The 27,598-nt window shown below is 42.5% G+C and overlaps 4 protein-coding genes across 4 annotated transcripts in view; all 4 read left to right on the top strand.

Moving 5' to 3' along the window:
- Positions 1-27,598, top strand: part of myo1g (myosin IG) — a 419,914-nt gene that overhangs the window by 314,737 nt on the left and 77,579 nt on the right. The window lies entirely within an intron of this gene.
- Positions 12,813-17,708, top strand: oscp1a (organic solute carrier partner 1a; the record flags this gene model as incomplete). The annotated part of the gene is made up of 9 exons (XM_080442695.1): positions 12,813-12,927; positions 13,606-13,635; positions 14,419-14,573; positions 15,157-15,324; positions 15,801-15,881; positions 15,980-16,083; positions 16,188-16,316; positions 17,260-17,320; positions 17,577-17,708. The coding sequence occupies 9 exons, from the start codon at positions 12,813-12,815 to the stop codon at positions 17,706-17,708; spliced, it is 975 nt and encodes a 324-aa protein (XP_080298821.1).
- Positions 18,473-21,209, top strand: lsm10 (LSM10, U7 small nuclear RNA associated). The gene is made up of 2 exons (XM_080441419.1): positions 18,473-18,601; positions 20,467-21,209. The coding sequence occupies exon 2, from the start codon at positions 20,489-20,491 to the stop codon at positions 20,897-20,899; it is 411 nt and encodes a 136-aa protein (XP_080297545.1). The 5' UTR covers positions 18,473-18,601; positions 20,467-20,488; the 3' UTR covers positions 20,900-21,209.
- Positions 23,087-27,129, top strand: eva1bb (eva-1 homolog Bb (C. elegans)). The gene is made up of 3 exons (XM_080443386.1): positions 23,087-23,527; positions 25,881-26,011; positions 26,412-27,129. The coding sequence occupies exons 2-3, from the start codon at positions 25,945-25,947 to the stop codon at positions 26,846-26,848; spliced, it is 504 nt and encodes a 167-aa protein (XP_080299512.1). The 5' UTR covers positions 23,087-23,527; positions 25,881-25,944; the 3' UTR covers positions 26,849-27,129.

Genomic DNA, 27,598 nt, shown 5'->3' with positions numbered 1-27,598 from the left:
TTTGACTCAGGTGTCTTTTCAGCCATAGTGAGAGACTCAAGTGTTGGTCCTGACACCGGCTCGGACGTTGGAGACTCAGGGTTAGATCCTGGTCCAGATGTTGGTCCAGAATTTGAGTTGGGTTCAAGCGTTGGTTCGGTTTCTTTCTTCGACATTTGTTCAGGTGTTGTGAGTGGCACAGGGGACTGTACTAACTGAGATGCTTCAGGATTCGTTTTTTCAAGTGTTGGTTCAGAACCCTGCTCTGTTATTAGTGACTCAGACTCGGGTGATTTTTCAGGTGTGATGGGAAGCTGAGATATCACTTCTAGTCAACTTGCAGGATTTGAGTTGGGTTCAAAAGTTGGTTCAGTCTCTTTATTTGACATTGGTTCAAGTGTTGTGATTGGCACAGGTGACTGTTCTAACTGAGTTGATGCTTCAGGATTAGATTTTGGCTCAAGCGTTGCTTCTGGCACTTGGTCAGCTATAGGTCCTGGTGTGGTGTGATGTTCAGGTGTGGGTTCTGATTGTGATGCTTTTTCAGGAATAGTGAGTGGCTCATGTGCTGATTCTGGTAGAAATGTTGCTTCTGGTACCTGCTTGTAAACTGGCTCAGATGTTTGTGGCTCAAGTGGAAGTGGAGGCTTAGAGGTGCCATCAATTTTAGGAACATCGCCACAAAAGCAAGGCTTGATTTCAATGATGTTCTTTACAAGTTCAGGACTGGGGAAGTTCATGGTTAATACACCTAAGCACTGTGGAGGTGAAAACCTCTTCTTGTGTTCCATTATAAGGTCATTGAGCTCACCGTTAACCTCCTGAGCCACTTTCCTGGGGGTTATTATAGTTGTGGTGTCTGTTAATACAATATGATGTGCACAATTATTTTGTGCTTCCTGTAGATGTTTCCTCACTTTCTTCATCTTTTTCTCAGTACCCTTGTACATATCATCACCAGGGAAAAATGTATCATGGATAAGGACTCCAGTATTGAAATTGTCACTCTGAACAAACACAATTTTACCTCTTGCCTGTTGCATGTTTGGAACTGAAAGTTGGGTCCATATTCTATCCTCACGGTTTTTAATCAGCTTCAGGATGGATTTTGCAATATACTTTTTGTATAATCCATGTAGAGTCACTCTCAAAAGCACAGTCTCACTGCCATGGCCATCTAAGAAGTCCAAAACGATCTTAAGGACTTCATCAATTGTCATATGTTGCCAAATCATCATATGGCTATCTCGGATAGAAATACTTTTTCCAATCAAGTTCCAAGCATGCACTTCAAAATATCGAATACCCACTTTTAGTTGTTTGTCTAAGGTCCAAGCTTGACGTTGGATAAATAGTCCTCCATACAGAGTTAGGCTTTCATGTGTTCCAGGTATAGAAATAGCTGAGATCGGTGTGGTGTCTGGTATAGACTCCATCCAATTCAAGTTATAATAGCTTTCAGCTAAGGCTGGGTCATCATTAAATGCCTTCTCTGAATGTAAAAGAAGTGTTGGTTTAGAACCCTGCTCTGTTATTGGTGACTCAGACTCATGTTCTTTTTCAAGTGTGGTGGGAAGCTGAGATATCACTTCTAGTTGAGGGTCAGTCACATGCTGAATTGTGGTCTTTAGGTCAGGTTTTGGTTCTGGCTGGAATGCAGGTTTAGGAGCAGTAGGACCTTTAAGTGTTGCCTCTGCCCCTTGGTCACTTGGTCCTGGTGTGGTGTGATGTTCAAGTGTAGGTTCTGAATATGATGCTTGTTCAGGAATAGTGAGTTGCTTGTGTGTTGGCTCTGACACATGCTCAGACATAGTAGGTGAGTTGGACTCAGGTGTCTTTTCAGCCATAGTGAGAGACTCAAGTGTTGGTCCTGACACCGGCTGGGATGTTGGAGACTCAGGCTTAGATCCTGGTCCAGTTGTTGGTGCAGGACTTGAGTTGGGCTCAAGCGTTGGTTCGGTCTCTTTCCTGGACATTGGTTCAGTTGTTGTGAGTGGCACAGTCGACTGTTCTAACTGAGATGTTGCTTCAGGATTCGTTTTTGGCTCAAGTGTTGGTTCAGAACCGTGCGCGGTTATTGGTGACTCAGACTGAGGTGCTTTTTCAAGTGTGGTGGGAGTTTGAGATATGACTTCTAGTTCATGTTTAGTCATATGCTGAATTGTGGTCTGTAGCTCAGGTATTGTTTCTGACTGGAATGTAGGTTCAAGTATAGTATGCCCTTCAAGTGTTGCTTCAGGCCCTTGATCAACCATAGTTCCTGGTGTGGCGGGAGGTCCAGGCGTGGGTTCTGAATATGATGCTTTTTCTGGAGTAGTGAGTGGCTTATGTGTTGGCTCTGACACTTGCTCAGACATAGTCGAGTTGGACTCAGATGTCTTTTCAGCCATAGTGAGAGGCTCAAGTGTTGGTCCTGACTCTGGCTGGGATGTTGGAGACTCAGGCTTAGATCCTGGTCCAGATGTTGGAGCAGGATTTGAGTTGGGTTCAAGCGTTGGTTGGGTCTCTTTCTTGGACATTGGTTCAGGTGTTGTGAGTGGCACAGGTGACTGTTCTAACTGAGATGATGCTTCAGGATTCGTTTTTTCAAGTGTTGGTTCAGAAACTTGCTCTGTTATTGGTGAGTCAGAGTCAGATTCAGGTGCTTTTTCTGGTGTGATGGGAAGCTGAGATATATCTTCTAGTCGGGACACAGGCATAGGTTCAATTGTGGTCTGTGGCTCAGGTATTGGTTCTAACTGAAATGTAGTTTCAGGTATATTATGCCCTTCAACTGTTACTTCTGGCATTTGGTCAGCTATAGGTCCTGTTGTGGTATGAGGTTCATGTGTTGGTTCTGAGTATGATGCTTGTTCAGGAATAGTGAGTGGCTCATGTGTTGGCTCTGATACTTGCTCAGACACAGGTGAGTTTGACTCGGGTGTCTTTTCAGCCATAGTGAGAGTATCAAGTGTTGGTCCTGACACCGGCTGGGATGTTGGAGACTCAGGCTTAGATCCTGGTCCAGATATTGGTGCCGAATTTGAGTTGAGTTGAAGCGTTGGTTCGGTTTCTTTCACCGACATTGGTTCAGGTGTTGTGAGGGGCACAGAGGACTGTTCTAACTGAGATGATGCTTCAGGATAAAAATTTGGCTGAATTGTTGGTTCAAAACCTTGCTCTGGTATTGGTGACTCAGACACAGGTGCTTTTTCAGGTGTAGTGGGAAGCTGAGATATCACTTCTAGTTGAGGGTCAGTCACATGCTGAATTGTGGTCTTTGGCTCAGGTGTAGGTTCTGACTGGTATGTAGGTTTAGGCACAGTATGACCTTTAAGTGTTGCTTCTGCTCCTTGGTCACTTGGTCCTGGTGTGGTGTGATGTTCAAGAGTAGGTTCCGAATATGATGCTTGTTCAGGAATAGTGAGTGGCTCGTGTGTTGGCTCTGACATATGCTCAGACATAGGCGAGTTGGACTCAGGTGTCTTTTCAGCCAAAGTGAGAGACTCAAGTGTTGGTTCTGACACCGGCTGGGATGTTGGAGACTCAGGCTTAGATTCTGATCCAGTTGTTGATGCAGGATTTGAGTTGGGTTCTAGCGTTTGTTCGGTTTCTTTATTTGACATTGGTTCAGTTGTTGTGAGTGGCACAGGCGACTGTTCTAACTGAGTTGATGAGTCAGGATTAGATTTTGACTCAATCGTTGCTTCTGGCACTTCGTCAGCTATAGGTCCTGGTGTGGTGTGATGTTCAGGTGTGGGTTCTGATTGTGATGCTTGTTCAGGAATAGTGAGTGGCTTGTGTGTTGGCTCTGACTTGTGCTCAGACATAGTAGGTGAGTTGGACTCGGGTGTCTTTTCAGCCAAAGTGAGAGACTCAAGTGTTGGTCCTGACACCGGCTGGGATGTTGGAGACTCAGGCTTAGATTCTGGTCCAGTTGTTGATGCAGGATTTGAGTTGGGTTCTAGCGTTGGTTCGGTTTCTTTATTTGACATTGGTTCAGTTGTTGTGAGTGGCACAGGCGACTGTTCTAACTGAGTTGATGCTTCAGGATTATATTTTGACTCACGCGTAGCTTCTGGCACTTGGTCAGCTATAGGTCCTGGTGTGGTGTGATGTTCAGGTGTGGGTTCTGATTGTGATGCTTGTTCAGGAATAGTGAGTGGCTTGTGTGTTGGCTCTGACTTGTGCTCAGACATAGTAGGTGAGTTGGACTCGGGTGTCTTTTCAGCCAAAGTGAGAGACTCAAGTGTTGGTCCTGACACTGGCTGGGATGTTGGAGACTCAGGCTTAGATTCTGATCCAGTTGTTGATGCAGGATTTGAGTTGGGTTCTAGCGTTGGTTCGGTTTCTTTATTTGACATTGGTTCAGTTGTTGTGAGTGGCACAGACGACTGTTCTAAGTGAGTTGATGCTTCAGGATTAGATTTTGACTCACGCGTAGCTTCTGGCACTTGGTCAGCTATAGGTCCTGGTGTGGTGTGATGTTCAGGTGTGGGTTCTGATTGTGATGCTTGTTCAGGAATAGTGAGTGGCTTGTGTGTTGGCTCTGACTTGTGCTCAGACATAGTAGGTGAGTTGGACTCGGGTGTCTTTTCAGCCAAAGTGAGAGACTCAAGTGTTGGTCCTGACACCGGCTGGGATGTTGGAGACTCAGGCTTAGATTCTGATCCAGTTGTTGATGCAGGATTTGAGTTGGGTTCTAGCGTTGGTTCGGTTTCTTTATTTGACATTGGTTCAGTTGTTGTGAGTGGCACAGGCGACTGTTCTAACTGAGTTGATGAGTCAGGATTAGATTTTGACTCAATCGTTGCTTCTGGCACTTCGTCAGCTATAGGTCCTGGTGTGGTGTGATGTTCAGGTGTGGGTTCTGATTGTGATGCTTGTTCAGGAATAGTGAGTGGCTTGTGTGTTGGCTCTGACTTGTGCTCAGACATAGTAGGTGAGTTGGACTCGGGTGTCTTTTCAGCCAAAGTGAGAGACTCAAGTGTTGGTCCTGACACCGGCTGGGATGTTGGAGACTCAGGCTTAGATTCTGGTCCAGTTGTTGATGCAGGATTTGAGTTGGGTTCTAGCGTTGGTTCGGTTTCTTTATTTGACATTGGTTCAGTTGTTGTGAGTGGCACAGACGACTGTTCTAACTGAGTTGATGCTTCAGGATTAGATTTTGACTCACGCGTAGCTTCTGGCACTTGGTCAGCTATAGGTCCTGGTGTGGTGTGATGTTCAGGTGTGGGTTCTGATTGTGATGCTTGTTCAGGAATAGTGAGTGGCTTGTGTGTTGGCTCTGACTTGTGCTCAGACATAGTAGGTGAGTTGGACTCGGGTGTCTTTTCAGCCAAAGTGAGAGACTCAAGTGTTGGTCCTGACACCGGCTGGGATGTTGGAGACTCAGGCTTAGATTCTGATCCAGTTGTTGATGCAGGATTTGAGTTGGGTTCTAGCGTTGGTTCGGTTTCTTTATTTGACATTGGTTCAGTTGTTGTGAGTGGCACAGGCGACTGTTCTAACTGAGTTGATGAGTCAGGATTAGATTTTGACTCAATCGTTGCTTCTGGCACTTCGTCAGCTATAGGTCCTGGTGTGGTGTGATGTTCAGGTGTGGGTTCTGATTGTGATGCTTGTTCAGGAATAGTGAGTGGCTTGTGTGTTGGCTCTGATTGTGCTCAGACATAGTAGGTGAGTTGGACTCGGGTGTCTTTTCAGCCAAAGTGAGAGACTCAAGTGTTGGTCCTGACACCGGCTGGGATGTTGGAGACTCAGGCTTAGATTCTGGTCCAGTTGTTGATGCAGGATTTGAGTTGGGTTCTAGCGTTGGTTCGGTTTCTTTATTTGACATTGGTTCAGTTGTTGTGAGTGGCACAGACGACTGTTCTAACTGAGTTGATGCTTCAGGATTAGATTTTGACTCACGCGTAGCTTCTGGCACTTGGTCAGCTATAGGTCCTGGTGTGGTGTGATGTTCAGGTGTGGGTTCTGATTGTGATGCTTGTTCAGGAATAGTGAGTGGCTTGTGTGTTGGCTCTGACTTGTGCTCAGACATAGTAGGTGAGTTGGACTCGGGTGTCTTTTCAGCCAAAGTGAGAGACTCAAGTGTTGGTCCTGACACCGGCTGGGATGTTGGAGACTCAGGCTTAGATTCTGATCCAGTTGTTGATGCAGGATTTGAGTTGGGTTCTAGCGTTGGTTCGGTTTCTTTATTTGACATTGGTTCAGTTGTTGTGAGTGGCACAGGCGACTGTTCTAACTGAGTTGATGCGTCAGGATTAGATTTTGACTCAATCGTTGCTTCTGGCACTTCGTCAGCTATAGGTCCTGGTGTGGTGTGATGTTCAGGTGTGGGTTCTGATTGTGATGCTTGTTCAGGAATAGTGAGTGGCTTTTGTGTTGGCTCTGACTTGTGCTCAGACATAGTAGGTGAGTTGGACTCGGGTGTCTTTTCAGCCAAAGTGAGAGACTCAAGTGTTGGTTCTGACACCGGCTGGGATGTTGGAGACTCAGGCTTAGATTCTGATCCAGTTGTTGATGCAGGATTTGAGTTGGGTTCTAGCGTTGGTTCGGTTTCTTTATTTGACATTGGTTCAGTTGTTGTGAGTGGCACAGACGACTGTTCTAACTGAGTTGATGCTTCAGGATTAGATTTTGACTCACGCGTAGCTTCTGGCACTTGGTCAGCTATAGGTCCTGGTGTGGTGTGATGTTCAGGTGTGGGTTCTGATTGTGATGCTTGTTCAGGAATAGTGAGTGGCTTGTGTGTTGGCTCTGACTTGTGCTCAGACATAGTAGGTGAGTTGGACTCGGGTGTCTTTTCAGCCAAAGTGAGAGACTCAAGTGTTGGTCCTGACACCGGCTGGGATGTTGGAGACTCAGGCTTAGATTCTGATCCAGTTGTTGATGCAGGATTTGAGTTGGGTTCTAGCGTTGGTTCGGTTTCTTTATTTGACATTGGTTCAGTTGTTGTGAGTGGCACAGGCGACTGTTCTAACTGAGTTGATGAGTCAGGATTAGATTTTGACTCAATCGTTGCTTCTGGCACTTCGTCAGCTATAGGTCCTGGTGTGGTGTGATGTTCAGGTGTGGGTTCTGATTGTGATGCTTGTTCAGGAATAGTGAGTGGCTTGTGTGTTGGCTCTGACTTGTGCTCAGACATAGTAGGTGAGTTGGACTCGGGTGTCTTTTCAGCCAAAGTGAGAGACTCAAGTGTTGGTCCTGACACCGGCTGGGATGTTGGAGACTCAGGCTTAGATTCTGGTCCAGTTGTTGATGCAGGATTTGAGTTGGGTTCTAGCGTTGGTTCGGTTTCTTTATTTGACATTGGTTCAGTTGTTGTGAGTGGCACAGACGACTGTTCTAACTGAGTTGATGCTTCAGGATTAGATTTTGACTCACGCGTAGCTTCTGGCACTTGGTCAGCTATAGGTCCTGGTGTGGTGTGATGTTCAGGTGTGGGTTCTGATTGTGATGCTTGTTCAGGAATAGTGAGTGGCTTGTGTGTTGGCTCTGACTTGTGCTCAGACATAGTAGGTGAGTTGGACTCGGGTGTCTTTTCAGCCAAAGTGAGAGACTCAAGTGTTGGTCCTGACACCGGCTGGGATGTTGGAGACTCAGGCTTAGATTCTGATCCAGTTGTTGATGCAGGATTTGAGTTGGGTTCTAGCGTTGGTTCGGTTTCTTTATTTGACATTGGTTCAGTTGTTGTGAGTGGCACAGGCGACTGTTCTAACTGAGTTGATGCGTCAGGATTAGATTTTGACTCAATCGTTGCTTCTGGCACTTCGTCAGCTATAGGTCCTGGTGTGGTGTGATGTTCAGGTGTGGGTTCTGATTGTGATGCTTGTTCAGGAATAGTGAGTGGCTTTTGTGTTGGCTCTGACTTGTGCTCAGACATAGTAGGTGAGTTGGACTCGGGTGTCTTTTCAGCCAAAGTGAGAGACTCAAGTGTTGGTTCTGACACCGGCTGGGATGTTGGAGACTCAGGCTTAGATTCTGATCCAGTTGTTGATGCAGGATTTGAGTTGGGTTCTAGCGTTGGTTCGGTTTCTTTATTTGACATTGGTTCAGTTGTTGTGAGTGGCACAGACGACTGTTCTAACTGAGTTGATGCTTCAGGATTAGATTTTGACTCACGCGTAGCTTCTGGCACTTGGTCAGCTATAGGTCCTGGTGTGGTGTGATGTTCAGGTGTGGGTTCTGATTGTGATGCTTGTTCAGGAATAGTGAGTGGCTTGTGTGTTGGCTCTGACTTGTGCTCAGACATAGTAGGTGAGTTGGACTCGGGTGTCTTTTCAGCCAAAGTGAGAGACTCAAGTGTTGGTTCTGACACCGGCTGGGATGTTGGAGACTCAGGCTTAGATTCTGATCCAGTTGTTGATGCAGGATTTGAGTTGGGTTCTAGCGTTGGTTCGGTTTCTTTATTTGACATTGGTTCAGTTGTTGTGAGTGGCACAGGCGACTGTTCTAACTGAGTTGATGCGTCAGGATTAGATTTTGACTCAATCGTTGCTTCTGGCACTTGGTCAGCTATAGGTCCTGGTGTGGTGTGATGTTCAGGTGTGGGTTCTGATTGTGATGCTTTTTCAGGAATAGTGAGTGGCTCATGTGCTGATCCTGGTAGAAATGTTGCTTCTGGTACCTGCTTGGAAACTGGCTCAGATGTTTGTGCCTCAAATGGAAGTGGAGACTTAGAGGTGCCACCAATTTTAGGAACATCACCACAAAAGCAAGGCTTGATTTCAATGATGTTCTTTACAAGTTCAGGACTGGGGAAGTTCATGGTTATTACACCTAAGCACTGTGGAGGTGAAAACCTCTTCTTGTATTCCACTATAAGGTCATTGAGCTCACCGTTAACCTCCTGAGCCACTTTCCTGGGGGTTATTATAGTTGTGGTGTCTGTTAATACAATATGATGTGCACAATTATTTTGTGCTTCCTGTAGATGTTTCCTCACTTTCTTCATCTTGTTCTTAGTACCCGTGTACATATCATCACCAAAGGAAAATGTATCATAAATAAGGACTCCAGTATTGAAATTCTCACTCTGAACAAACACAATTTTACCTCTTGCCTGTTGCATGTTTGGAACTGAAAGTTGGGTCCATATTCTATCCTCACGGTTTTTAATCAGCTTCAGGATGGATTTTGCAATATACTTTTTATATAATCCACGTAGAGTCACTCTCAAAAGCACAGTCTCACTGCCATGGCCATCTAAGAAGTCCAAAACGATCTTAAGGACTTCATCAATTGTCATATGTTGCCAAATCATCATATGGCTATCTCGGATAGAAATACTTTGTCCAATCAAGTTCCAAGCATGCACTTCAAAATATCGAATACCCACTTTTAGTTGTTTGTCTAAGTTCCAAGCTTGACGTTGGGTAAATAGTCCTCCATACAGAGTTAGGCTTTCATGTGTTCCAGGGATAGAAATAGCTGAGATCGGTGTGGTGTCTGGTATAGACTCCATCCAATTCAAGTTATAATAGCTTTCAGCCAAGGCTGGGTCATCATTAAATGCTTTCTCTGAATGTAAAAGAAGTGTTGGTTTAGAACCTTGCTCGGGTATTGGTGACTCAGACTCAGGTGCTTTTTCAAGTGTGGTGGGAAGCTGAGATATCACTTCTAGTTGAGGGTCAGTCACATGCTGAATTGTGTTCTTTGGCTCAGGTGTTGGTTCTGACTGGAATGTAGGTTTAGGCACAGTATGACCTTTAAGTGTTGCCTCTGCCCCTTGGTCACTTGGTCCTGGTGTGGTGTGATGTTCAAGTGTAGTTTCTGAATATGATACTTGTTCAGGAATAGTGAGTGGCTTGTTTGTTGGCTCTGACACATGCTCAGACATAGTAGGTGAGTTGGACTCAGGTGCAGCCATAGTGAGAGACGCAAGTGTTGGTCCTGACACCGGCTGGGATGTTGGAGACTCAGGCTTAGATTCTGGTCCAGTTGTTGATGCAGGATTTGAGTTGGGTTCAAGCGTTGGCTTGGTCTCTTTATTTGACATTGGTTCAAGTGTTGTGATTTGCACAGGTGGCTGTTCTAACTGAGTTGATGCTTCAGGATTAGATTTGGGCTCAAGCGTTGCTTCTGGCAATTGGTCAGCTATAGGTCCTGGTGTGGTGTGATGTTCAGGTGTGGGTTCTGATTGTGATGCTTTTTCAGGAATAGTGAGTGGCTCATTTGCTGATCCTGGTAGAAATGTTGCTTCTGGTACCTGCTTGGAAACTGGCTCAGATGTTTGTGGCTCAAGTGGAAGTGGAGACTTAGAGGTGCCGCCAATTTTAGGAACATCGCCACAAAAGCAAGGCTTGATTTCAATGATGTTCTTTACAAGTTCAAGACTGGGGAAGTTCATGGTTAATACACCTAAGCACCCCAACCTCTTCTTTTGTTCCACTATAAGGTTATTGAGCTCACCGTTAAACTCCTGAGCCACTTTCCTGGGGATTATTGTAGTTGTGGTGTCTGTTAATACAATATGATGTGCACAATTATTTTGTGCTTCCTGTAGATGTTTCCTCACTTTCTTCATCTTGTTCTCAGTGCCCATGTACATATCATCATCAGGGGAAAATGTATCATGGATAAGGACTCCAGTATTGAAATTCTCACTCTGAACAAACACAATTTTACCCCTTGCCTGTTGCATGTTTGGAACTGAAAGTTGGGTCCATATTCTATCCTCACGGTTTTTGATCAGCTTCAGGATGGATTTTGCAATATACTTTTTATATAATCCACGTAGAGTCACTCTCAAAAGCACAGTCTCACTGCCATGGCCATCTAAGAAGTCCAAAACGATCTTAAGGACTTCATCAATTGTCATATGTTGCCAAATCATCATATGGCTATCTCGGATAGAAATACTTTGTCCAATCAAGTTCCAAGCATGCACTTCAAAAAATCGAATACCCACTTTTAGTTGTTTGTCTAAGGTCCAAGCTTGACGTTGGGTAAATAGTCCTCCATACAGAGTTAGGCTTTCATGTGTTCCAGGGATAGAAATAGCTGAGATCGGTGTGGTGTCTGGTATAGACTCCATCCAATTCAAGTTATAAGAGCTTTCAGCCAAGGATGGGTCATCATTAAATCCTTTCTCCGAACTTAAACAGGAGATTGTAACAGTTCTAGGAGGGACAATTTTGACAGTTGGTGAGATGTATAAAACTGCAAAACTATAGAAATTAGATGACAAATGATATTCCATTCAACATTTTTAAATGTTTAAGTGATATTTTAATATACAAATTACTCATAATTCAGTACTAGTTAATATGATGTAAGAAAACATTTCTACATGTGCATTATAATTTCATACTTACAACGATAGAAGCCAGATGCACTTATGGACCTCCATTTGGTTTGGTGAGTTAAGTAAATCCAGTCAGGATGGAATGGTGTATCCCCCACACGTTAAAAATCACATTTCCTAATTTTCTCATAAATTATTTTTTCATAATTATACTGTACATGTACTGTACACATAAATGACAGCTTAATCCTTAACCCGTCAAGTGGTTAGTTACAGATGCAATTGTCTGTCTTAAACGTCTACTCTGTGTAATGTCAGCATGCATAAAGATACAGTAGATTTGCATTGTTCTATGCAATATCATTCATTTCAACAAGAGTGAGCAGTGTGTGTGTGTGTGTGCGTGTGGGAGAGAGAGAGAGAGAGAGAGAGAGAGAAAGAGTGTGTGTAAAATTGAAGATAAGCAAATAGAAAAAGAAAGTGGAGATAGTGCTTAGACTGAACTTGTACAGTCATAGAGGCATACTATAGGTTCGTTCATTTGTGTTGAACTTATTGTATGTAGGTTCAACACAAGGTTTTAAACAAGCTAGTTTGGGACTAATCCTAGTCTGAGCTAGAGATGGATGTCTAACAATTGTAAGCACTTCTTAAAGATGGAGTGCCATGATATTTTTCAACCCTAAAACCTGATCATAAGGTATTATTATTATGTAAGGATTTTTTTCAACAAAAAAAAAGTGTACAGTAAGTGTTAAAATGTTGTTTTTATGTAGACACACCCACCAGTGCATTAAGTATACCTGGTTCTCACCTTAGCACCTCCTCCACCACCTTAGCACCACCCACCTGTCCTAGTCCCTCCTCCTCCTCATGCCCACACCTGTTGTGTTATGATAATGAGGGGGAGGGTGTGGGCTTTGTGATGTCACTAAAGCGCTGTTTCTCTATTGGCACATTTGACCCTCAAGGTTTCAGCCTCCAGGAAAAAACTCCAAATAGTCAGAGAAGACATAAAACACCATAAAAACACCACCGGGGGGCTTAATGAAGTTCTATCAACCTCATAGACACATGAAAAACAGAAAAAGTGCAAAAACATGGCACCACCTCTTTAAGATTAAATCTACTTGCATGTTAACTGCAAATCACAACAACACATTATTGTGGCCTTAAACCTGATCTATCCGAATGACAGTGTTGCTTGCCAAAAACAACAGATTTTCTTATCATCGTCATCTTATGTTGAAGCACTTAGTCTGCTTTTGTTGTTTGATTTTCCAAGACAAATGCTTTCGCCATTGGCTGGCGTCATATGAACCTCAACCAATAAGCTTATAACCACTGCTGATCCCTTCCTGGCCACCTGTTGCATCTCATTGAGAAGAGCTAGCCACAGAGGCATGCTTAGACCTTACTGCAGAGAAATTATGCAATATCACACTGACAATCAGTGAGTTTGATTCTGGGCAGAAACATCAAGAACATTTGGGCATTGCTTGTGAAAAGAGCATTTTCTCCTCTGCAAAATAGCTCATCTGTTTCCACCACAGTAACTAATTTGTATCCAGTCTGCTAGCAGATAATCCCCTAGCCTTACAATATGTCTATGAGAACTCTTCCCCTTGTTTTTATCAATCTTGGTGGAGAAATGCTGTATATACTGGACCAACGTCTTCGAGCTAACAACAACACTTCTGAGGACAATTCAGAGAAAGGTAGAGATGAAGTTATAGAAATAGAAAATAGACCAGCTTTGTAGTTGTAGCTGGGTGTTCAGCAAACAAGCTACAGTAGTTCCATGTGATCCTTTCAAGGAGTGACAGCGAACAACTGATCCTTATAAATCCAGAAAGGATACAGTACCATTACGTATGATGGGGGGTACTACATTTAGTGGGTTCCCTGGAAAGCTACCTCAGAACATATAGCCTACCATTTTTAAACACACTTAATTCAGCATTAGATACTGTATGATACTGTACTGTATTGGTTTGTTCTGATGGTTACATAAAACAAACTATGGTCTCCCTGAAAGCTGAAATCCACATAATGAAGCTATATTACAATAGAAACAAATGATGTGAACATTCTGCTACAAATGTATTGTAAGCTTTCAGGCAACATATTAGTCTATTTTATTATTATTATTTAAATAATATATTCAAACCCACTCCCCAACTCCCACACACGCATGCGCGCACACACACACACACACACACACACACACACACACACACACACACACACACACACACACACACACACACACACACACACACACACACACACACACACACACACACACACACACACACACACACACACACAGTAGATAAACCCAATGAATGTGATAACTCTTTCATTATGATTTGTTTGTTCTTGTTTTGGCAAAGGTTTATGGACAGAGAATGATAGAAAGAGAGGTATTGTTTCACTCTATTATTGTACTGTTTTAGTTTCAGTCAGCTTCCTTTTTCCTGTAGACACCATGTAGTTCATTAACTGTAGATCCTGTAACCTGATGTAGTGGAAGATACAGTAGTCTGATGCAACATGCTAAACTGCCTCTAACAGTAAACATTCACATTTAATTAGCAGAATTTAGTGGGGTGATGTATTCACCATTATTCATTTATCACTAATACTATTATTATTATGTGTTTTGCAGTCAGTGGTGTAAAGTAACTAAGTATTTACTCAAGTACTGTACTTAAGTACAATTTTGAGGTACTTTTACTGTACTGGAGTATTTCCAATTTGCAGTACTTTTACTCCTACTCCACTACATCTCAGAGGCAAATATTGTACTTTTACTCCACTAGAATTATTTGAAAACTAGTTACTTTGTAGATTTGGATTATTATTACAAAACATGCATTACCCACTTAAGCTCTATATACATTTCGGCCATTTGAAAATAGCCGATCTATAAGCTCACAATGTGTCGCATTGTGAGCTTGTAGATCTGCTATTTTCAAAAGATTTGTATTTTTATTTTAAAAGCTTGTGAAATAGGACAGTCTGCATAATGAGTACTTTCTGCTTTTGGTACTTCAAGTACAGACATTTACTTGTAACAGAGTATTTCTACATTGGTGTATTGATACTTTTACTTAAGTAAAACATTTTAGTGCTTTTTCCACCTCTGTTTGCAGTATTGTTCAGAACTAACCATTCATCTGTCCCTGTCCCGTTTCCATGCATAGTTATGAACGACATCACTGCGACCATGTTTAGTAGGTCCTTTATGGAGGAGCTTCTGAAGCCTCAGCACCTGTACTCTCATAGGACAATGAAAACAGTGTTAACACGGCTAGCACACACCTCAATCATGAGGCTCAGCCCAGCCAGCATGGATAAGGTATGCACTAATGCACTGATATTTAAAATCTCATTTGCAACCATCGCCCCGGAATAGTTACCATAGGTAGGCCTACTGGCTATTTTATTTACCAGAAATGTGTAAAACGGGGGGTATATACATACTTATATACTTGTTTGTGTGACAAATAGTGAAACTAGCAGATCTACACAAGCTCACACCGAGTTTGTATATCTGCTATTTTCGCTATTTTAGATTTTTTTGATTGATGCCAGTATTAATGAGGTTAACATAGGCTAGATTTTTGTATTATACATTTCCTCCCAAAAGGAAATGCATATATTTAATTTGGTTAATAGTATGCTTAGTCCATTTATGGTTCATTTGAGGGTATTTTGTGAATTTAACACAAAAGTAATGAAAAAGTAATGTAACACATTACTTGGCACAGCGATATTGTAACATAACTTAATTTTTTTTTCCTACTTTCTAATTGAAAGATAGAATAGATAACATTTTAAGTCACTTCCCCAACACTTATTTACCATGACAGTTTCATCTTTCTCTTGCTCAATTTTGCAATTCATCTTGAATGCCCTTTTTCCTTATTTTTCTCATGAAGCTTTATGAACTAATGGTGATGGCCTTCAAGTATCAGATCTTCCTTTGTCCACGGCCCAAAGACTTGCTGCTCATTTCTTACAACCACATAGACACCATCAGGGAGCTTGTTAAAGACACTCCCGTGGTTTTGAACCAAGTGGACGAGACCCATCGGAAGATCATTGAGGTACTGCTGATGGGACTCACTGACTCATGATTGTATATATGATATGTTATGATAATATATGACAGGATGCAACACAATACGATACCATTTAGTGTAATATATCAACACTTTAAATGTAATCACTCTTTGATATTCATTCCTGATCATAGCATGGACATTTGTACTCAAACAAAGGTAGACCTTTATTAATCCCACGTGGAAAATTCAGTTTTAGCTTCACCTACTGTAACTGATGGCTAGTCAGGTGGTTATGATGAGCACTTAGGGGGGAGCTGTTTTGAGCCAAGGTCTTGCTCAGGCACACATTAGTACATACGGAGTGAGCCGCAGGGTCAGACTGGTAACCTTCTGATTACCAGAAGGCCTCTCTAACCACTATATTATCTAAGAAATGTCTTTAAGCATCCATATTCATCACATATGGCCAAATAATACAAATAACTCCTGTATGACATTGTTTTCCGTCTTCCATGTAGGTGTACACACCTTTACCTGAAGCTGAATTCCAACTTCTAAGGCAAACACTGCTCATATTCTTTCAAGACATGCATGTTCGCGTGAGTCCATATTAGTTCTGCTTGGCCATCAGTTGAATTACCAATGAGAATACCAATTCAGTTCTTATCTGCCTTTGTTTCTTTCCCCTCTCATCCAGGTGTCACATTTCCTCAGGCATAAAATACAGAATCCCAATGGCCGCTTTGCCCTGTCAACTTCAGGTCCAGTGCCCCATAGGATGGAAGTCCCAGGACTAATCAGGTAATCAATGTGTTGAATAGCTGATTTAACAGTGAAGGTTATTACTGACTGACTCATTCTAAGATTTGTCTCTCAACACAATGTATCGTCACCTGTTTCCACAGGACGTTTGATAGTAAGGGGAAAGAAGTGAAGCGAAGCCTGTTCCCCACAGGAGGCAGCTACACGAGCCCCATCAGAGAGGGTTCTTTTGAACTACATGGCAACAGAGTTATTGGACTTGGAACAAACATGTGTGTGTACTAGTGAGCAAGTCTCTCTCATATAGGGGTGAAAATGAAATGTTTGAGATTTTTTATGTCTGTTTTATTGTTGTGTTTTGGTTACTGAATTAAAAGGTACTCTGCGACATATCTGGAAGAGACAAACACATCTAAGACTAAGAGCCCTTCCAACAAGGTATTATTGTCATGAAATCGCAAAACCTAATTTATTTTGTAGTATGACAGCATCGCTTGCCAAAAATAGCAGATCTACAAGTTAATAAATGTGTTGCAATCATGTAGTATAAATTAAGCTCTATATAAACTGCGTACAAATATTTTGGAGCCTTGAGTAGCCAAGCCTATGTAACCCATTGTATCGTCATTGTACTATACAGACAGACGACACCCCTAACCTGCTGGCCAAAGAAGAGCTCAACCTTTTGGCACGTTTGATGGGGGGCATGAATGCTGGAAATGTGCAAAGTGCTGAGACAGGCTTTCGTATAAACCTGTTTCCTACTGGAGAGGAAGTGTGCGTTGTCATTCTTTACACGACCCAGCATCTTAAAGGGGAATGAAACCCTAGGCCATTTGTGTAGTTTGTTTTCCAGTACAGATTCAAAACTACACACGGGTAAAAACATGGCAGGCTGCATAAGGCTGACCTTTTAATACACAGTGATGTAAGCAACACAGCTGCAACTAGTACAATTAATAAAGGGGGTGTTAGATTTAGGTGTGACAATGTGCAAGCATTGACAGTAGTAAGCGACTACTGTCAATGTTTGAACATTGGCACACCTAAATCAGCCTGGTTTGTATCCTTCTGTATTTATTAACCTGTACAGGAAAACAAACTACAAAACCGACTTAGGGTTTCATGCCCCATATTTTTTGGTCAGAGTTCTATTAGCCTATATGAAATAGACCAATGATGAGCATTTCATAAAGCTGCCATTTCCTTTAACAGGGGAGCGTTGAATGGACTGGATGAGCCCCTATATGAAGTCATAAATATCCAAGCGATGCAGGTATGGATTGGCTGCAATTTCAGGTTGTTGCCAATTGACTGATTGATTAACAACTTTGTTGACAAAAATGCACATACAATAGGCTACATAAACATATACGCTAAACTTGTTCATGCAGATCAGCTATTCTTGGCAAAGAGATTTGGTAAAAGAGGTCCAAGTACAGTTGCAAGTGGTTACGTTCAACTGCAGGCTAGACTGTTGCATCACAGTAATAAAACGATATGTTCATGTTTTTGTGTTTGGCTTGACTCAGGATGAGCAGGCCACCAATGAGCTCGCTCGAATTGCAGGGGAGTTTTCAGACCAGGGAGTGCAGCAAGAGGAGGTCACTACCAGCAACAAAGGAGATGACCTGTTGGCCATGATGGACAACATGGAACCCTGATTCTAGTGTTTGTTTGCCTGGTTTATTTTTCTGATGATCATGGTCGTTCATGTCCACTGTGAAGACACACACTACATGTTTATTTCCACTGCACAGAGAGATTGATCCCAGTCTTCTATCTCAGAGACAATATTAAAATATTTCACAATGTCTCTGAAATGTTTGTGTTTGTTCCAGAATGTATCCAGCTGATCCGAAATGTCAAATATATCACCCATACAGTCTACTGTAGGCTATATGAAGTTTAAACTGAATCCAGTTGACATCACATTTTCGTATGGAAGAAATGTCTAGTCTAGACATTAAATCTCTAATGTCTAGACTATAGGAGCTGAAAAAACAAACAAACAAAACTCATGCACCCATCCTACGTTTTCAGGGGCAACGGCTTCTGAATAAACTATGGGGAACCGCTAGAGGGCAGTGTAGTAATACATCCATGGTAGTTATGGGGAAGAAATCAACATCATCAGGGTTCTCTTCCTTTGCGACCAGTGTTGCCATGTCCACTTATTAAAAGCGACTTTGGGCTTCTTTTTCTGTAAAGTTGCTTGCGGTTGGGTTTTTTTGGGCTTGTTTCTAAAGTGTAGTTGCTTATTTGGGTTTGTTTCCAATTTTCTTTTTAAATTATTATTTAAGTAGTTAAGTTTTAAAGTGCCTAGTCGCTTCTTTTGGGCTTGTTTTCATTAACCTCGCGTCACCAGTCTTTCCACCTCTTGTTTTCATAGACCTGGTTGCTTATTTCTCTCACAACATATGGCAACGCTGTTTGCGACCATAGACTGTATTTTGCGACCCGGCTACTACTGTTTGCCACAAAAAAATAATCATTTACTTTTCCGAAGAGAAAAACTATTGATTTCGAATGGATGGACTAAAATAAATCAGAGCAGGTAAAGTTGTATAAACGTAACTTTGATGGGCATGTTGTATTGCAAATCAAAATGGTCCTGTCTGTCTGTTACGCACGTGTTATTGTTATTTCTTAAGCCTGGGTTGGACTTGTCGCGCACCGAAAATATCTACTAGCTCAGTGGTTTTCAACCTTTTTCATGCCAAGGACCCCTAAATTGATATACATTTGGCCGCGGACGGACCCCCATCTGTAAATGTTTTGTGCCACGGACCCCCAGAAGCAAAGATTTGAGCTAAAAATGTTCGCTTTAAAATATATATATATATATATATATATATATATATATATATATATTCAAAGATATGCACACTGCACACATTTTCAAGATTTTTCAAAAATAGCCAAAGCTAGCTGTAGAATACAACTCTCGTAGACGTATTTATGATTCTGACGTTTTCAATCTACGAGAGTTGTAGACACTCCTCCCCATTGTCACCGGGACTTTCAGCTCCTAGCCTGTCCGGGGCTCCAAACATGTACAAATGCAAAAATAAAAGGTGCTTACCCCCAAGCCCCAAATGTTAACTAACTGTCCGGAGTTCTAGTGCAATGTAATAATCCATATCTTTCAATAAAGAAGTGTTTTAATCCCGTCTATGGCCGATTCTGTCGGAAGTTCCCAATGGGCGGTAGTGACGCGCCGCATCTGGTGAAACCCGGAATTACACTCAATGTAAACAGGAAGTATACGAGGGTGAAAAAATGTCCTTAATGGACCTAAACATTTCTCTAGTGTCCAGTGTCCCATGAGGCCTTGAGTGAATTATGGCCATCACTTCCTGTTCCTGGTGTTGTCAGTCATTCATTCATTCATTTGAGTGATCCGTGTGTCAATCAATAATAATTTGGGAACACAACTTGACAGAAATAAAAAAGGGTCACATTAGTCTGCCTACTTACTCTACAAGATCTGCCCCCACACAGCTGATTCAGATTAATGATCAGTGGCTCTTGACACTTGCTGTTGTTGTGACGCCCTTTTTGATTTCTGTCAGGTTGTGTTCTCACATTATATTGTTGACTGATTTGATCCTTCTAATTAATTGAATGACTGACAACAGGAAGTGATGCCCATAATTGTCCCTTTTCCCCAGTAAGCTCCTTGGAAAACTCCTGGATATATTGAGGTCCCAGAGATAAAATGACCTAACCTAATGCATTTCAAACTGGGGGTAGGCCTACGTGAATTTAAAAAGCTTTAATATCACTATGAAACATATTTTATTAGGTATGTCTTGATGCTTTGAACTATGGCCTCAGTGAAAAGATTGATTTAACTTGTTAACATTTTTTGTTCCAATTTAATTATGGTTTATCATTTCCCTGATAAGGATGATTGATTTTGTATATAGAAAGGTTAGTTATTGTTGTTCATGCCATTGTTGTGACTGCTCTCTATAGGTGACCTTAGAGTTAGACTATATAGGTGTGCTGTGAACCTGTCTTGATTATGTCCTGATGAAGACCGTCACCAGGTGTGTTTGTTGAAACATGTTGGCTTAAGTTATGTAGCCACAGTAAAATAAGTGTGTGTGTGTGTGTGTGTGTGTGTGTGTGTGTGTGTGTGTGTGTGTGTGTGTGTGTGTGTGTGTGTGTGTGTGTGTGTGTGTGTGTGTGTGTGTGTGTGTGTGTGTGTGTGTGTGTGTGTGTGTGTGTGTGTGTGTATGAACTTATTTTACTATGCCTAGTTTACTAGGAACTATCTTTGAGTGCCTGAGACCTACGTTTTTTTCTTGTTTGGATATATCTTTGTTCATATTGTTCGGACGAGTTCCAGATTTTACTATGTGTCCAAAAACGTAATACTCACTTTAACACCTGGTTGTTTGTTCTCCTACTCAGATAAACTCAATTTCTCTTGTCAATGGAATCCGAGGGGACGAGTTCCAGAGTGTCGGCCGGGGCGGCACAACAAATCACCCACTCGATCCGGGAGCGCACCATCGCAGAGAACAGCCTGGTGATCCTCCTCCAGGGGCTGCACGGCGAGGTGACCACGGTGGACATGCGAGACGAGAGCACGGCGCGGGGACGCCTGGTCAACGTGGACGCCTTCATGAACGTGCGTCTAGAGAAGGTGCTTTATCGGGACCGCCGAGGCCGTCTCTCTCAGCTGGAGGACCTCTTCGTCACTGGCAGGAACGTCCGCTACGTTCATATTCCTGACCACCTGGACATCATGACGACCATCCAGAGCCAGCTGGCCAAGATCCACCATGTCCGACACTTTGCACAGAGAGGCGGAAGGAAGGAGTTTGCCAAGAAAAAGAACTGACTTTTTATTGAAGCGGGGGTGCAATGTTATGGCCTACTGCATATTTTTTCCCCGAGTTGGGGACCAGCCCAAAACAAATATTTACGGTTTTGTTCCCGGATTAAGTTTTAATAACTCATCACACCAAATTAATGCCGTGCTTTTGGCTGTCTTGTGTATCATGTAGGCCTATGTTATGTTTTGATTATTGGGGTTTTGGTACAGATACAGTAGCCTACCTGAAATGAACTTTTGTTTTCTCCTTTATTTTGAAGCAGAAGGATACTTTTTGACTGTGTGGACATTGTTAATAAATAAACTTCCTTTTTAGACAGAACTTGACGTTTTTGTGTTAAAAGCCATATAATGGGCTAAAATATGTATTAATCACTTAACCTCTATGTAACGTACTTCATTGACTGGGGTCCCCCAGAGGTCTATACTTGGTCCCCTCTTTTTTCCCTTTACACCAAATGTCTTTGCCGAAAATACTTTTGCCATTTTTGGTGAATGTTCACCTATAATGACATGCGGAGAATAGGGACGCTAGGGTTCATGTGGTTAATCACTTAAAATGAAAAGGGTGTTAACAGGGAAGGTGTGGTCCAGTGTTTTCGTGCTCTGCCCTCCTTTATGAGCATTGAATAACCCTGCCATTGACCACAGTGCCCATCTGTCTGTCTATGGAACCAGCCCAAAATGACTAACCGCCCATATGCCAGCCAGGGAAAACATTGCTCATGATCAATACTAGTGTGGTGGAGGGAAAAACAAACAGAGGCGGCTGTTTCCACAGTTTAGCTCTCCATCTCACAAACACTGCTCTCTCATGCACAGCCAAGCTGTCACTCTATGCAGTGATTGGTGGGCTGGCACCCATGGAGCATTTAGCCAATGGCATTGAGCAGGGCAGTGAAAGGAAGAGACTGTTTCCCTTAGAAACTGCCATCCTAGTGTTCTCTTACAGACAAATATGTGTGTTTTAGAGAATTCTTGGAATTTGTAAAGGCGTGTGTAATTTCCAAGCGGTGTCAGGAAGAGGACAGGCCTGACATAACACAGACAGGAGGCAGCGGGCTAAGCTAAACCTGGGAATGTAGAATGAGTGGTGTGCTGCCACCATATCACACACATGGGGCGGAACACTAGAATCTGGTAATGCAAGAGTCATATGGTCCTAAATCATCTCGGGGAATATCCATGGGCAGTTGAATCATTGTTTTGACCTGTGGGCAGAGCATGTGGTTTGACGCTGGACATATTTTGTCCTCAAGCCACTGTTTTCTTTGAGAACATCTGAATAACAACAACCCACATAATGACTGCTTACAGCTTTGCTGAAAACTCTGGACTGGGTGCCACATCAACACCCGCTAAACTCAGAATAGCACTTTAAAGAGGGACACATAGCAAGACCGCATAAACAATTCTTGTATAAATGTATGAGCCACTTCCACAGGCACCACCAAACAACGGCACGTGCTACACCACTGGTTCTCAAAGTGGGGTCCTTGAAGGGATTCCAAGGGGTCCCCCAGCAAAAGGAGGACATTTAAGCCCTATTATGTTTTTCAGCTATCTAAAAATAGCCCGTCTACAAGCTCACAACACATCGCAATGCAATGCGTTGTGAGCTTGTAGATCGCCTAGTTTTGAAAAATCTTGACAAATCTCTTATGGGGGTCCCTGGCACAAAATCTTTACAAATAGGGGTCCGCTGCAAAATACATATCAATTTGGAGATCCTTGACATGAACATTTTTGAGAACCATTGTGCACCTTTGCACTCAGCACCCTTGCACGTTACTTAAAAACTCAGGCATGGACATATTGCTGAACTCTTATTCCCCAAAACCTGAGATTAAAACACAAAAGCCTGATTTAATCGCCAAACCCCACGGCACCACGGACGGCCCTGTGCCTGCACGGCAGCCGACTAGCTATTTCCTGTTCCACCCTCCTGGCTTAACACTGAACAGAGCTCACTGTGGCCTGGCTGCCAGAGCAGAGATCACCGCTCACTGATCACAGGCACACCAACATTTGAGCTCCAGAAAGAAGCCAGAAGCCAGAAGAGTGCTGAATACCTGCAGTGAAGTGTGCTATATTCACTCTGTCAATTTGATGACCAAAGTGTGGTCTACTTGGATTTATGGTCTTGAATGGGTGGTTTCACTCTTCTTCTTTTTTTTAAACAGATGAATTGTATCTGTGTGTCCCTGCCAGTGGTACATGCAAACAAAGTTCTCCTCCCTCACAACACTTTTCTCTCAGGAAGCACCTCCTTTTTTTGAAGAGTCTGGACCCTTTTTGGCTGGTCCTGTCCCTGAGGAGAGGGAGTGGGGTCATAGCTGACGCTGATGCTATAGAGACAACACACACACACACACACATAAGGACTGTTTTCCATCTGGCTTCCTGTTTCACAGCAGCAACATCTGTCCTCTGTCAGGAGAAATCACTGTCCATTGTTATTCCTCTACATTCGATGGAATTACCTACGTTTTGTTTGTGATGGACTCGTTTTTATTCCACTTATACAGTGACAGGTCACTCCAAATGTGGAATTTATTTTAATTGTTTGATCAGTGGAATTATTGTGCAGTTTGTTTGGCAGCCCAGCTGTATTGCTCTGGTCCAGAAGTTGAGGTGAGTGAAACAGACTTAGAAAGTCTTTCTTGCTTTTTTTTTAAAACATTTAATTTTGTTATATCTAATGTATATGGATGTGGATTGGATTAAGCACTATTATGGGTTAGATTAGTGATTTTCAAACTTTTTAAACCTACTTTATATAGTGATTTTCTTGGAAACACACTAGACAGCAGACTTGTTTATTAGTGGGGACTGCTGTCCTTTAGAATGCCACAGACCATAAAAGACTTTATAGGTAGCAGTAGCTATAAAGAGGCTGAAAGCCTCCATTTGCAACCTAAAATTCACAGACCAAAAAGATCAAAGGATCTGGTCTTCTAACTTGTCACGAATGTATTTTGTTTGTTCCCACAGATGCAATGAGGTTGATACAATTATTTCATTTTTAGAGCAACTTTGTCCTTGCAAGTATTGTGCAGACTCTTTCATGAGATGGATTTGGGATCACCTCTGGTGGAAATGCAAAGGCCTACTGTAAAACAAATAAATATAAAATAGCATTATTTTTCAATGGTCTCAAGTTTCATCTTTTGACTTTAATTGGATTATCTAAGCAGGAAGTGTGGAGAGTTGAATGGGAGTGCATTTCACAGAGCACATAAACAGCTGCAGCTGTTGGTGTACGCATGTCCAGGGTTATTGGACTTGTCTGGAAATGTTAGGTGTTAAATTTGTCTGCCCCAAGAAGACCATTCCTGCATAAAACAGCCACATTATTATATCTTGTTGTTACTGGCATGGCATTCCCAACTTACTCTCAACTCCTTTTCTGTGGAGTTTTGAGGAAGAGAGAAAGAAAATCTCCCTGAGAAAAATGCAATGTCTTATTTTATTTATTTTGTATTTCACAAATTCATCATAAGTAGTTCAGTAATTGCCACAGTGCTACAGGTTTGAAAAAGGATTTCTGGACAATTTGTGCTTTAAGAGGATGGAGATGAAAATTGAGGCCAAAAGCCTTAACCAAAAGAAAACAATGTTTATCTTAACATGATCTGAAACAAAAACAAATGGTCAGTCCACTTATGTCATTAACGTCTGGGGGCAGTCAACTGAGGAGGCAAATGGTTACACACATCCTAGCATGAATCAAATCAATTACCAAGCCATGGGAGTGAAATACAGAAGTCAAAGCAATGCTGGTCTAGACCAGTGGTTCCCAAACTTTTTAACTCAAGACCGAAAAGAGAAATTAGACGTTTGCCCGGGACCCAAACTAGTGAAAATGGTAGATCTACAACGTTTCTATCTCTTAAACTTTTTTTAAATTTATTTATGGAAATTATTTTATTCATTTTATTTTATTTATGAAATACTTTTGAAATATGTTAGAATTCATTAAAGTTGAGATATTTTTTACTTTGAATATGTATTTAATGTCAGACACAAAAAGGGGATATATACTCACGACCCATAGAAATTGGTCCACGACCCAAACATGGGTCCTGACCCACTGTTTGGGAAACAGTGGTCTAGACCTACTGCTTCCCATGAGTCAATAGACCACGCAAGAGGTTTGCTACTATAGTAACCACCGCTTTAATGGGCAAATAGCAAAAAGTACCCTTGAAAGTGCACAGGGTCTGCCAACAGTCATCTGGATTAAGATCAGGGTGGGAGAGCAACCCATGGGTCAGATTGGATTTTGGGCACGATTTTATACTCTGGAGAGAACGTAGCAGTAACAAAAGCACCCTGCTCTCATGTACATTGTTGTTGTCAGAGTGAGTGAAATGGGTATACTGAACAGTGAATTTTCATTGGAACCATTGGGGAACTGTCATTGACATGATCACTCCAATCCCATCCTTGTTTGACCTATCACCACAGCACTCTCTCTCTCTCCCCCCCCCCCCCCCCCCGCCCCTCTCTCATATGCCTTCCTCACTCTCCTCTCTGCGACTACCAACTTGATCCCATGCAAGGGACACACCACATAAAGCACGCATTTGAAACCTAACACACCATGTTTCTGTGGGAAAAAATTGAAAATAACCTCCCCTTTCCCACCACCACCGGAAGAGGCTGCTCAGCCACTCACTGCAACAGGAATACAGTTACTTAATACAAACCTCACTGGGGCCCCAGTGCAGAGACACACAGGAGAACAATGTCCTTGACATGTCCAATGACCTCTGACGTTAGATCACAAGAATGATGGGTGGGGATTTGGAAGAAACATCCTAGTGCATTCTCTTGGCCCTCTAAATTAAAACCTCCAAGGGCTGGCTTCGCGAATGACACTGTGTGTCCCTTATCAAAGATCATCATCTGTCGAAGTGAAGCCGATTTTTTAAAAATTATTATTATTAATTATTATTACTATTAATTTGTGCTTGTTCAACAGTGTCTCACAGGCACGAAAGCTGACAGTGGCGTATAAGGAGGGCTGGAGATGTGAGTAATCCAAAATGGACCCCATACAGAGAGACATGGAGCTGCTGAGTAGCAGCATGGCTACTTATGCTTACATCCAAGGTAATGGCCTCACTCTGTTGGGCACATATACACACACAGTATATCATGTTATTCTTATGCTTTAAGAAACATTTAAATGGTAACCCCTCCAGTTCCAGGACTTACACTGCAAAGTCCTGAGAGTCATTTTAACTCAGTGTGTAAATGGTTCCTTCTTACACACTCTCAGAGTTTGAACATAAAGGATTTTATTGTGTAATTGTTATGATTTTGTTGGCTTTGCCACCACTGTTCTTTGACAATGTGCACTCTGCATGCTTTTCCACATTTTTGAATCTCATGATGTGACAATCCACACTGTTAGTCGTTCTATGTAGAAATTGTAGTCAAGAATACCATATTGGCTCATTGTTCATAAATCTCTAACAAAACACACCATTGTGTTTTTATGCACACACAGCAAATCCAGAGAGCTTCGCTCTGTACTTCATGATGGGCGTTTGTTTCGGCCTACTCCTGGCACTGTGCCTCCTGGTGACGGGCATTGCCTGCACACCTCGCCACCACCCCAAGGCAAAGGCCCCCCCTTCTTCCCCTGAGAGGAGGCATCTTAAGTTGTCCAGTGCGGAAGAAGAGGATGAGAGCACTGGGGAGGAAGATGGGGAAGACTCAGAGATTCCCAAGGTGACAGTGGTGCCATGCATGATGAGTGAGCGCAATAGCCAGTCTACTAATGGAACTCTGCAGAGTCTCAACGTATTTGCGTCGGCAGAGGAACTGGAGAGGGCACGGCGTCTGGAGGAGAGGGAGCGCATAGTGAGGGAGATATGGAGGAATGGACAGCCAGATATCCTGGTCACCGGGACAGGGACGATCGGGCGGGTACATTACCACTAAGAGACATCCAACCTGTGCCCCAAGCCAGTCCACTAGAAACTGCATAAGACATGCAGGACTTACATTGGATAGGAACAAAGTTTTGTTTACCTTGATTTGTGTTCATGCTTATACATGTGACATGACATATGTGTTTTGTTTATTCTTTGTGGCATAACAGCAGGTCCCTCTGTTCTGTCTTGGCAATGTGACTAATTTAACCTTTTAACCACTGTTTCTGAATAGAACTATGTATTCTATAAACAAAATGGATAAACAACCAGGAGTGTTGCATCACTGTACAGATGTCTGTATATGATTATTTACTGTTAGTCAGGGCAGGCTATTCCCACAAAGGCAGTTCCAGGGCGGACCAATGTTAGCAGAGATGACCGCTTCCCACAGAAACTCTGTAGCCCTTTACCCATTTTAGTTCTAATCTCTGACCCCAACGCTTCCTGTTTCTTTCCACAGTTCCCATAACCCTTGTATTTTCAGCAGCAACACTGCAGTTCCCTGCTAAAGAATGTCCATTACAGGGGTATGAAAAGGCCACTTGTGCCCAGAACAGACACCTCTGCTCTACTGTAGATATTACCAATGTAGAGCTTCCCTAGTGCAATGCTCATTGCGTCCAAGGTATGTCCCAAGAGACGCTCTTATATTTTGCTGGGTTGGGTTTTTCTTCCTAAAGCAGCCCTCCTTGAATGAAAAGGGTGCTTGTTTAAGCACTGAAGTTTCTTGTGTCCAGTGTCCGTTGAGTGTCTTGCT

Source organism: Gymnoscopelus braueri (genome assembly GCF_963280865.1).
Source record: "Gymnoscopelus braueri genome assembly, chromosome: 11".
In the NCBI taxonomy this organism is placed as follows: domain Eukaryota; kingdom Metazoa; phylum Chordata; class Actinopteri; order Myctophiformes; family Myctophidae; genus Gymnoscopelus; species Gymnoscopelus braueri.
The sequence above is the reverse complement of the archived record's forward strand: the minus strand, read 5'-3'. Positions and strand labels throughout refer to the sequence as shown.

What these genes read in the sequence shown, in the direction of transcription:
- lsm10 (XM_080441419.1), top strand. Translation starts at nt 20,489, where the DNA reads ATGGAATCCGAGGGGACGAGTTCCAGAGTGTCGGCCGGGGCGGCACAA.
- eva1bb (XM_080443386.1), top strand. Translation starts at nt 25,945, where the DNA reads ATGGACCCCATACAGAGAGACATGGAGCTGCTGAGTAGCAGCATGGCT. An exon ending in TACTTATGCTTACATCCAAG is followed by an intron (nt 26,012 to 26,411) that starts GTAATGGCCTCA and finishes ATGCACACACAG; the next exon opens with CAAATCCAGAGAGCTTCGCT.